Source organism: Condylostylus longicornis, unplaced genomic scaffold, assembly GCF_029603195.1.
Source record: "Condylostylus longicornis isolate FDR11 unplaced genomic scaffold, ASM2960319v2 ptg000013l, whole genome shotgun sequence".
Taxonomy (NCBI): Eukaryota; Metazoa; Arthropoda; class Insecta; order Diptera; family Dolichopodidae; genus Condylostylus; species Condylostylus longicornis.
The window spans coordinates 14865599-14878420 of NW_026577982.1; the positions used below are offsets into that span (position 1 = coordinate 14865599).

General features: G+C 30.4%; 1 protein-coding gene across 1 annotated transcript; it reads right to left on the reverse strand.

The window, feature by feature from the left end:
- Positions 1-11131: 11131 nt before the first annotated feature.
- On the reverse strand, positions 11132-11911 carry LOC129605179 (uncharacterized). Its single transcript, XM_055514772.1, has one exon. The coding sequence runs from the start codon at positions 11909-11911 to the stop codon at positions 11132-11134; it is 780 nt and encodes a 259-aa protein (XP_055370747.1).
- Between the last annotated feature and the right edge of the window lie 911 nt (positions 11912-12822).

Consider the following 12822-nt stretch of genomic DNA (forward strand, 5'->3'; position numbering starts at 1 on the left):
AAAAATTTAAGTTGATCTCAATTAGGTACTTTCCTCGTTTGTATACTTCTTCGACCATGTGAAGGTATGTTTATCAAACTTTATAGCCTCTTTAAATTTAAATGATTCGTTGTACTATAATTATTTATTTAAAAAGAGATTTGGAACCTCCACATTCGCACTATACTGCCTCTTCTAAAATGAATTTTAATAATTTTATGGTCATCTTATTGGTAGTTTTGCATAGAAATTTTAAAAACTTTAAGATATTTTCACGTCGTTTCACACTTTGAAAACCGTCTTGACAGTCCATGTATGTGCAGTATGTACCTACATTATTATATTTTATCTTAAAGCAATTTATTGCTTCGTTTCATTATTCCTACAAAAATTCTAAGAATTATGGAAAACTTTATTTTCTTTACTTTTATGAATATGCTGTTAAGTGTATATATTAATAAATGTCACGCAAAAACAAAGCCTATGTACAATAATGAAATAATAATCACCACTATTAAGGAGAGAAATTGAAAACTAAATCAAAATTTTATACAAAAATAGTGAATATAGACAATGTTTCTTTATATGCAATGAATTTTTCTGAGAATTTTGGACATAAAACTTATGCGTAAAATGTTTTCCAATACAAATGGCAATGTCGATATGGTTTTGTTTTAAATGACTATGGAAAATAGAATTTCCAACAGACAACTATAAAAAAGCTTGTTCTACAAAATTCTTGTTTAATTTTTAATTTAATTTAATTATTGGCCTGTACAATATCCAAGAATTAATTCCATATTTCATTCACTACGGTAAAAATTTTCAAAATTTGCGAATGAATAAGTCTTTAACCGTGTTAGGGAGAATGCTTTTACGAATAAATCAAAAAATTATATTCAATTCTGATTGGTTTGGGTTTTTCGAAGTAGCTATAATGAATTTTACAAAAAGTGTGGCCTAATCTATGCTCTAAGAAAATATGCGATTAAAAACCCATAATTTCAGAAACTTTTAATAGATTTTTGTTTTATTAATTTTTGATTTATTCGGGCCATTAGAGTACAATATCCGCGAAATAAAAGCCAAATTAGAACGAAAATAAATTGAAAATTAATATTTTTGTGGAATTTGCTATAGAAATTAATTTTACAACTGAATTTTTTTTACAATTCCAAACTTATTCTTTGAGTTTATTGTAATAAAAAAAGAAGCATGCTCAAACTTTTTGAATTTAATTTTATTTTTACACAAATTTCCATGGTACGAGTACTTAGAAACTTACAATCATTTTATTAACAGTTCTTTAATTTTTAAACAAAAAAAATTTGTTTATTACGCCCCAGCAAATTATATTGAGTTAGAGTTTAGGCACTTAGTAAATTTATACTGAAATTATTAACCCTCCACTCCAATTTATGTACGTACATCTAAATTAAATTGGTTGGTTTTATTGGTATAAACTTAATTAAACTTCTATAGCCAAAGATTTTCTATATGGTGAAATAAAAAGTAAAGTAATAAAATTTCTTAATTTAAAAAATTTGATTCGGATTTGTTGTGGAAGTTGAAAAAAAAAAAACTTTTTATTTCCAACTCGATTCGTAATATTTGAAAAGATGTTCTGGCCGCAATGTTTTTACTATTAAAAAGTTGAAGATTACAAAAAAAATAATGAGATTGGAAGTACTCTTTTTCTTTTTCTCTTTTTCGTGCTCAAATATATCAATAAGGCGCTAAGAAATCAAGGATAATTTTCTTAACGTACACGATTATGTAAAATAATTTTTTATTTTCGTTCTCTATGGTTTCTCTCTCTCTTTTGATTTTTATTTTTCGCTTTGCAATTGCAATAAACTTTATCAAAAAAATTATCAAGTATTTTTCTTCTCAATATTTTGATAATAAATCTCGCTTACAAATCCCCTGAGCGTCAATAAATTTCTCATTATTCTCAGACTTATTTGAGTTTTTTTTCTCTTTTTTTTTTGTTTTCCTTTTTTACTTTCTTTTGAGTCTACAATTTTTGTGTTTTACTTTGAGTCTACAGGAAAAAAGCAATTAAAGAAAATTAAAGTCTTTTAATATCCTTTTTTCTTTTCTTTTCTTTTTTTTTTTTTTGAATATGTAAATGGAAAAGTGTGTTTTGCATAAAAGACAACAACGGACACATTTAAAATGAAAAAATATTTGTGTGTGTATTAATGTAAAATTCATGTCTTATTCATGTACAAATGAATTTCAATTAAAGAAAAAATGAGAATAAAGGTAGGATTTAATTTGCAAACTTTGTGGCAACTTGTACGAGTGAATGCTTCTAAGAGTCACACGAGAACAATCATAATGCATTTTATTTGAACTTCCGTTTTAAGAATGGCTTTGGTGCAACAGCCACGTTTATTGAGCACCACAACATGAATATTTTGTGAGGTAAAAGTGATGATACTTAAGCAATTTTCCAACTGCATGCTAATTAGAATGGCAATTAAATCAGCTCAATAGAAATATTTTTGACTAGGCACTGAGGCAGCTGCAAATGGATCTAAAACAAATTTCCCTATCATTTATTATTAAAAATAAAACGCGAAGCACGGCTTAGTAAAAAACTCAAACTGTAAATTCTATAGCGGTAATTGGCAGTAGAAAAAACTACGGCAGATATGTAGTTTCTCTTGAGACTTAAATTTCGTAATTGAAAATAGTTTGCTACCCTGTAAACCAAACAACTAATTGTGTTCATTAAAAAATAAGTTCATTCAGATTCATTACATACGTATCTATATTTTGATATGTGCGATTGGAAAGTGCCAAGCCAAATATTCAATTACTTATTTGTTCCTCATACGTTTTTCCAAACTGCAATAATATTGAAAGGGGGAAACGTAAATGTTTTAAAATTAATAAAAAGTGCATTATGGGTAGATGAAAATTTAAAATTTTTAAATATTTTTATGAGAAAGAAAATTATTTAATATATAAAATAAAAATATTTACTCCAAATATTTTGATAATTTAAAGAGGATATCAATTCGATCCTCTACGTATTTTCCATAATTCTCTTTCACGTATAGCACCATAACAATATTATTGCATTAAATGCATTGAAAATTATTTGCAAATACACCAATATTTTATTGTAATTGCTATACTATTGAATATTTTTTATGAAAATAAAATGGATAAAATTATTGTATAATAAGATTAGTAGTCGGAAATGTGGCAAATTTTACCACGAAATAACATTTAAATTCTGTATTTTATTCATATATTGCCGATTGCATATTAATTAGAAATAAATATTATGTAAATTTTACATAATGTAAAAGCTATTTTGAAATAAAAATATTTTTTAAATTTTAGCAATTTTCTATAAATAATAGAAAATTTCATAGAATTTCATGTTATGCTTTTAAATTTATAATTTGAGCATAGCCACCACACGAACATTTTAAAACTGTAAAATCTAAAATTTTTTTCTAAAAATCTTCTAAATACCAAAATTTAGAATCAATCCTTTTTATTATGAATATAGAATGAGCACGAGATTATTTTAATCCTTTTTTAACCACAGTATGTGTGCTTTATTGTACAGTTTTATTAATTATTTCTGTTTTTTTTTCTGGTATTTTTAAAACGACATAAATTGAATTCTTAAAATAATAAATGTACAACATCTGTTAAACTGATTTTTATAATAATTTTTTTTTTGGGTAAATTTCAAATGAATTTAATTTTTTTTAAATAAATGTAAAATAAATGCAATAATAACTTAAGTTTTTGTAGTTTATATAATGTTGGTGCATATAGAAAGTCGCTGCTAACATTTAGTAATCCATAAAATTCAACAGCCTTACCTAAGTACACAGATGGTACATGAATAAATGCGAATATCAAAGTTTTATTACTTAAAAATTTAAATTTGTATAAAATAAAATTTCGAATATTTTTGGCAAATTTATGAAAAAAATTGAAAAGAAATTCATTATTGGAAATGAGAAGTAGTTTCGTTTATTTGTCCGTCAGCTAAAGCTTTGTAAGGCAAATAGAGTTTTGACAAAAATCATGCATCCAAGACAAACTTTTTACATGTCCACCTCCCACCCATTTAACTTATAGAATATTTCTTTAAATTTTGGAATTATTTCTCTCTTATACATAATAATTCTCTATGAAAGGAGTCTCAAACTTTATCTATTGTTTTAATTATTGAGAGATTTCATATTTATTTGAATGAAATTTCGCTCCAAGACGGTATTTTTAACAACATTGCTAAATAAGTTTAATCAAACCTCTCAAAAATGCTCCGAGCCAATATCTTTTAACATGTATGTAATTTGAATTAATATTGTATAGATTGTTAGTTGACGGCTGATCTTTTGTAATAATTCAATGAAATTCAAGATTAATGCACTAAAATTACAAGATCTATGCTAAATGTATCTAATATTGAATTATGGATGCTCGTAAAAGCACTAAAATGAAAAATTTATATTATTTATCTTATGAGTATTGTAATGAGCAAAATATGCATATTCATTTGGAAATCGCCTTGATATAAACGATGGCTGTTAAAAATTTAAAAAATTTCTTGACTCACGATATTTAATAAACTTTATTAAGTACACACATACATATATGCTTACACTATTAATTGTAGCCATTCCAAAATTCATTCTTTTCTATAATATTGATTTACATATGACACGAATATGTCATTCGAAAAATTTATGTACACAATGTGAGCAATAAAATCATTGACTACTTACACTATATTTCTTTGTCAAAAATGTCATATTCGAAACATTAAACTAAAATATAATTTTTTCCCTATCATCACCATCTCATCTCTCTCTTCATTTTTTTTTTATAATTTATTGATTTAAAAATTATTAACTTGGAAAGAACATATTGAATTCCATTTTGTATTTGAATAAGAGGCAATAAGTAGCAAAAGAAAATTTATAATGAAACGGGATGAAGATGAAGAGGAAGAAGAAGCAGAAGAAGAATATGTCAGAATCTATTTTGAATGTGTTAAAGATATAAAATATGACATAATTTATTGATAGCAGAAAAATTATTATTGATACAGAAAAAGGATACATTAAAAGGAAAAAGGAAGTAAATCATGTATACATGAACTAGTAGCACAAACTATGAACATATATAACATGTATATAATAGTCAAATTATTAGCATAAGAAGTCATTCAAAAAATATTTTTCCTACTTTTCCTTTAAAAGTAAGTTTGAATTATATTTAACGATCTTCCGAATCGAGAAACTTCAAAGTACCCTTAAAAATAAGAAGAATTTCTCATTCGACTATTTTCAGTTTTAGGTCACAGTTCAATTTCTATTAAGTACAATGGCTATACTTTATAATTTGATAAATAGCTTAAAGGTTGAATTTGCTAAAGGTGAATATCGTAAAGTTTGAACAAAATTCTTAATAAAATGCTATAAAATTTCAATAATGATTCTGAATACAATTATTACCAGTTCTCGTAGAGTAGAGTTCCTGCTAAGCCTTTTGATCCACTATGAAGTCTCTCAAGTAACCGGAAAAATTCATTGATCCACTATTATTTACTTAGCAGTAGCTGTAAGACCTCAAACAGAAGAGATATTTCGTTATCAACAAAGAATCAGGACTACTGGCGACAGGAAAACACGGCATTATCTGTAAAAATACATTAGATGAAGGTCGCGATAATTCGGCTTACAGAATTTATGGAAGACAACAACTTTTGTTAATTTATCAGATAATCTACCACACTAGATATATTAATCAATGCAAAGTTCTAAATTTTTAATTTAAAACAAAAGGAATTTCAACTTCGGTAAGAACTTACCACACTTACCTTAATTTATACATCAAATGAAATCAACATCTAATGTAGATGGTTACATAAGTAATGTCTACTAAATATGTACACACATACTTACGTGATCATCTACATATCGTATACGAGTGAAGTGAATGAAAAACCTTCAAGAAAACAATATTTTTCTTTTTTTATGACTGTCTCATGTTTTATAGCTGTGTACATTAAAATGTAGTATTGGAAAACTTCCGAAGGCAATAAATTTTAAAGTAATGAATGAAAAAAAAACAAAAAGAACAAAATTGAGAATTCACATAAACTCACATATCATTTTACACACACACATATATAGAACTCTGCACAGGCTCTAATTTTATACATTTAGACACCATAACATTCTTTTTTAAGAAATTTTGAAATTTCCAAAATATTTTCGTAACGATCTTGTATATGTACATAAATTTTATCCTAACAAACAAATATACATACATTTATATATATAATGTATATGAACCAGCATTTGTGTAAAATGAGTATACGAGTTCCGAATATGTGTGTTCACATACATTTGTTAAATATGTCATTTTGTAAGTTTGTATTCGTATACATAGAAAAAAAACCTTGGCCGAATTTTAAAGTTGAAAGTACGAAAAATTATCCAAATTTGTTACTGTTTTCATTTTTTGTTTTCTTTTTGGTTTTTTTATTATTTTTTATTAAGCATGAAGTTTAAAAAATTTCATTGACAATAGTAATTCTTTTCAAGGACCTTTTGTGTTGTATTTTTCTTTTCTTTTTTTTAAATATTTAAAATTCAACATTTTTTTTTTTTATTTTTCAAATGTAGTACTCAATTTTTTGTTTTATTCTCTCTTTTGTTTTACAATAAATTTCATATGAATTAACCCCTAAAAAAAAAAATGGTTTAGTGGAAAAAATTTTGTAGACAAAAGACAAATTTTCATTTTTGTTTTTCTTTTGTTATTTTTGTTGTGTGAATATGTTGGAGAGTATTTTTAAGTATGTAAATAATGTGTATATGTGTGTGTAGAATGAAAAGGTATGAAAATTGAAACATTTTTTAGAACAAATATTGCAAAACTCAAATTGTAAAAAATTTGCATAACTTTAGGCTGCAATGTTATTGTTTGGAAGGTGTTTAAAAATATACATATATGGCGTGTAGAAATTACTATGGTTTGAATGAATTTTATAAACTTGAGAGCTGTACTTAGAGAATTTGGACATCGGCATTGGGACTTAATGAAAATACTGTTGAATAAATACAGTGATATCTTGCTATACATCATATGGAAATTTTTTGCATTTCAATAATTTTCTTTAATGAGCATTGTTCAATATGTTAATACGTTTTAGTTGTCACACATTACTACAAATGGTAATCAATAAATACGAATATGCAATAATTATATTATTTGCAACTAATTTTTTAAATGTGTTAAGAATCAACGCCAAAAATATAATACAAATTATTGTTTTGCGTATTATTCCGAGTTAAATTGAAAAACCTAAATTGAGAATTAAGTAAAAACAACTGCAACTTTATTTATTTTAACACTTTTAGATTTTAAAGTGCAAGCCCAATTTAATGACTTATGCAAAAAACTAATTCTCCTAACACAAAATGTTTTGGAAACGTAACCACTAAGCAATAAAATGTTTTGATATTGTATACAACAACTAATTTTCATTTAGCCATATTAAGGCAACCCCCATAGAAAATAATATAAGAAATTCATTGAAAAATTTATTCCTACTGAAAATATACGTAATTTGGTGGGTGCAAAATTGTTGCACTTCGAAATTTTACATCAGTTTTTTTTCGAGACATTGATGTTTCCACAATATTTTTCCAACATTTTTCTTTTCTTTTACAAATTAATCAAATAATGAAATTTTTTTTTATTAACTGAATTCTCTTGATATTATTCGCTATCGCAACTAGTACACTGTTTGTATGTAAAAAATTTATGTTTTTAAAAAAAAAAACCATTGCCCCTTGTGTTATTGAAACTTTAATGTTACATTTTTTTAAATTTTTTTCTTTTACACCAATAGAAAAGGTATACCAAATATGACATTACGATTTGAAAAAAAATTTATATTGTATTTCGTTTCCTAGTTTTAGTTTGGCATATTGATCAATAATCGATAGTTAACAAATCGAGAATGGATAATAATAAGGGTTAATAATTGAGTTTATTACTTAAATTTTAAGAAAACGACAAGATTACTCTCTTAAAAGAAATGTGCTTCTCAAATTTTTGGAACACTCCCAAAAACAAAATAATTTTCATACCAATTGACAATTGTAAATGAGAAAATAATTTGACAGCTAAAATCAAATCGATTCAAAACTTCAAACTCTTTCTTCTCTCTTAAATTAAATTTCAATTAAATTATAATATTCAGTTTACAAAATAATAAAATAATTCAACAAGTATCCTATAATATTAAAATTGTTTCAAGTTGAATTTTTTCTTGCTCATGCATATATTGCCAAAGATAAATATTGTGTTGGTTGGATTTTGCTATCATTGCAAAAATTCTAAACAAAGTAACAAACAAATTGACATGACGCTTTTACAATTTTCAATTCTGTGTAATTTTTTTTCCTTTTATCTTGTTTTTCAGTTGGAAATTCAATGGAAATGGAAAGAAAATGAAAGAAAAAATTTTGTATTTTGACTTTTGAACAAAAAAAGTTTACCATTGTGCAATACTCAATCTTTTTTTGCTCTGGCATTTGTTTTTTTTTTTTTTTGTTTATTGCTATCGGGCAATGCAGAAATTCTATAATAGAAGAAAACGTAATTCGAAGGGTAGATAAACAATGATTGTCCTTGCCACGAATAATAACGCTTAACTACAGCTATAACGCTATAATGCTGTTGTATTTTTTATGCATTTCACAAATAACACACTTACACTATGAATTCAATTTATTTTCGTTTTTTTTCATTGCAATATTCTAAAACGTTCAATAAAATAAATGGGGGTCATTTTATACAATATATATATAATAAAAAAAAATGGAGAAAAAAAAATAAAACACTATCTATTGCAATAACTGAAAAGAAAACCAAAGCTTTACCGTATCTTTGTAAACTATTTGCAATATGCAAATGAGGGTTGATTACACGCGATTTCTCTATTTTTTTTCAAATCAGTTCAATTTATTGTAAAAATGCTTGAAGTAATTTGACAATATTAAATTTTTATTGTTGACTTTTTGATTCGGTTTAAATATATTGGAATTAAAGTGTTGTTGAATAAATGCTATGTTTTTTGTGGAGAATAATGAAATGAGGAATTGTTAATCTGTTGAAATTGTATTTAAATTTAACAAAATAAGTAAAAACATAATTGCACACACATCCTCGTATTTAAAACAATGCGTGTGAATGTTGTTATAATACGCCAACTTGTAGAAATTTTCTGATTTTTGTGACAATCTTATTTGAGTTCTCGTTGAAGTGTTCGTAGATCGTAGATTCTAAGGGAACCGAATGGGACAGGAGTAACCCCCCAAGCCACCGCAGCCATTTTTGACTTATTGTAGCCTCCCCACGCTCCCGCCTATAATATACCCGTCCCAACCACAAAGCCGGAGATATACCTAAGGGAGTTGGACAACAGTTCCCGAACACTTAGGGACCCATGTACAAGACAATTGCGGCGCCGAACAGACAGTGCCGGGCAGTCGCAGAGAATCTGTACGGCGGTCTCATCGCCACCCCCACAAAATCTGCACAGGGGGGAGCCCGACATCCCCAGCCTATGCAGGTGGTACTTCACTGGGCAGTGCCCCCTGAATCTCTGCAACTCTGCGGTGAATCCTCTGGAGCGTGTCCCGCCAGTGACGGCCGCATTCCACCGCGAACAGGCAGGCAAGCCTGGCCTCCACGGTGGAAGAAGGCAGACCGCAGAAAGCCCGGCACCCAAATCAGCGTGGCTCTGTTCTCCGATGCCAATTCCATAAGTGCAGCAAGGCAGCCTCATTGCCGTCCGCATTGCCCCGGTCACTCCTAGGCAGGCCAGCCTCTGTAGCTTTTTCAGCTTGGCCCGCACACCCGCCTGCTGAGCCTTACGGCACCATACAATCGACGCATAGGTGACGATGAGCCTAGCAAGGGTCGTATATAGCCACAGTGCTATTCTGGGACTAATTCCCCAGGTCCCCCCGATGAAGCTCCTACACATCCACAAGGCCGCCGTAATCCTCTCGGTAACTCTATCTATATGGGTATTCCAGGAGAGACGATCATCCAGGGTTACCACCAGATATTTCACCTCCCTAAAGTAACTAATACGTTCACCAAACAGAATTATGCTCGTTAATCTATCCCTGCTTCTGCATCTGGTGACGGCGACCAAAGTGCTCTTGCTTGGATTTATATTTAACCCAACGCCTTCGCACCACCTCTCCACAACATGTAAATTTTGCTGTAGAAGATCAGAAATAGTGCTCTCAAATTTTTTTCCCGTACGACTAAGGCCACATCGTGGGCGTATCCCCAGACACGTGCCCCTTAGCCCTGCGGACACCCTTTTGCAGCGGAGATGAAGAGTATATCGTCAGCTATGATGGACTTAATAATCCTATCCTGTAGCATCCGATTAACCCATCTGCTAGTCGTCGCATCAATCCCTCGTTTGTGCAACGACTCACAGATGACATGATATGGGGTGTTGTCAAAAGCTCCCTCTATATCAAGGAAGCAGCCAACCGCCACATCCCTCACTTCCAGTGAGTTTTCAAGGACCTCCACCAGATTCTACAGAGCGAGTACAGTAGACCTTCCCGACTGATAGGCGTACTGAGATTCATGCAAGGGATTGCTTCCCAATGCATCGTCCCGTATAAATCTATCAATCATTTTTTCCATTGCTTTCTAATAGAAAAGAAGTAAGGCTGATTAGACGAAAAGACCTTGGGTGGTTGCTTGGTCGTTTACCCGCCTTCGGAATATACGTCACTTTAGCCCACCATGTCCTCCAAATTTTTCATGCCACGCATAGCTGGCACGAAAAAATTCCAACAGTGCTCTGGCGATATGTTGGAAACCTCTCTGTAAAAATGCAAGATATATCCCGTCATCACCCGGAGATTTGAAGGGCCTGAAAGTGAATCAGCCCATCTAACCCTGTTATAGCACCGGTCCTTTAACCGAAGGGTCTCGGGTTCAAACCCCGATCAGGTCACTATAAAAATTATATTCAATATTATTATAACTTCTTCTTCTTCTTCTTCTTCTTCTTCTTGTTGTAGGCACATTTGCCTGTTTTATCCAATATTCTCTTTTATGGATTTTCATGATCGTGGGATGTAGAGGTCCAGCACTCATGCCACCTTTTAGGAGGTCTGCCTGGGGGTCTTTTGGTGTTGGGCTTGTTGGTCATGGCTATTTTGGGTAGTCGGTTCTCGCTCATGCGGTTCACATGGTCCCTCCAGTAGCGCCGTCTGCATCTAGTCCATCGAACAATATCTTGAATTTTGCATTCTTCTCTTATATCTGCACTTCTTTTTTTGTCAAGCAAAGTGTATCCACAGATCTGCCTAAGAGTTTGCATTTCTGTGGCTCGCAATCTTTGTTTGGTCGATGACGTGTCTGCTCTTGTTTCAGCTGCATATGTCATTATGGGGCGCACGCAAGTTTTGTAAACACGCACCTTATTTTCAATTAGCATATATTTATTTTTCCATATGACATCGCGAAGGTAGCCCGATATTGCAGAGGCCTTTGCTGTTTGAACCTGTGTCTCCTTGTTGTTATCTCGATGGCTCGTAATTTCGACTCCAAGGTATTTGAAGCTCATAACCTGCTCAATTGACTGATCTTCAATCGATAGTTTACATCGAATCGGTTCTTTGGCGATCGTCATACATTTGGTTTTTTCAATGGATATTTTCATGTTGAATGACTCAGCGATAGTTTTGAACTTGAATAATAGTCTTTGCAGATCGTCCTCGTTTTCTGCTAGTAGGACAGCATCATCAGCATAACATATTATTTTAATATCCTCGCTTCCTATCTTATAGCCAGTTCCGAAATCGATCAGTCCCTTAATTATTTCATTCATGACCAAGTTAAACAAAGTGGGACTTAAACTATCACCTTGTCTTATACCGGAAGAGGTTGGTATTTCCTCAGACACATCATTTCTTATTTTGACCTTTGTGTTGTTATTTGTGTACAGTTCTTGGATAACCCTTATTAGACTTGCATGTATGTTATTTATTTGCAGGATCTGAAGTGCGTCTCCCAAACGAACGTGTGAATATGGCATCTATTGTTGATCTGTTTTTCCGGAAACCATTTTGCTCTTCTCTGATGACTACTTTTGATAACACTTCATCATTTATAATTTTCGTGAGCAGTTTTTGAACAGCGCTCAACAACGTAATCCCCCTATAGTTTTTTGGATCGGCCTTTGAACCCTTTTTAAATATGGGAATCGTCAAACTACTTTTCCAATCCAATGGTACTGATTGTGTCTGAATAGCGTGGTTAAACAATTTTACTAACTCATCCGCAAGTGTTGCACCACCATATTTAAGATATTCATTGACAATATCATCTATACCACCCGACTTTCTATTTTTCAATGTTGCTAAATTTTCTAAGATGGTCGTTTTACTGATAAAATAGTCTGATTCATCTGAAGTTTCAAGCTCTTCCGCCAATGAAATTTCTACTACCTCGCTTTCATAAACCTGCATGAAGTGATTTACAAGGACCTCGATAGTTAACAATATAATCGATAGTTAACAAATCGAGAATGGATAATAATAAGGGTTAATAATTGAGTTTATTACTTAAATTTTAAGAAAACGACAAGATTACTCTCTTAAAAGAAATGTGCTTCTCAAATTTTTGGAACACTCCCAAAAACAAAATAATTTTCATACCAATTGACAATTGTAAATGAGAAAATAATTTGACAGCTAAAATCAAATCGATTCAAAACTTCAAACTCTTTCTTCTCTCTTA

Excerpts from the sequence above, each read along its gene's own strand:
- LOC129605179 (XM_055514772.1), bottom strand. The coding sequence starts at position 11,911 with ATGAATGAAATAATTAAGGGACTGATCGATTTCGGAACTGGCTATAAG.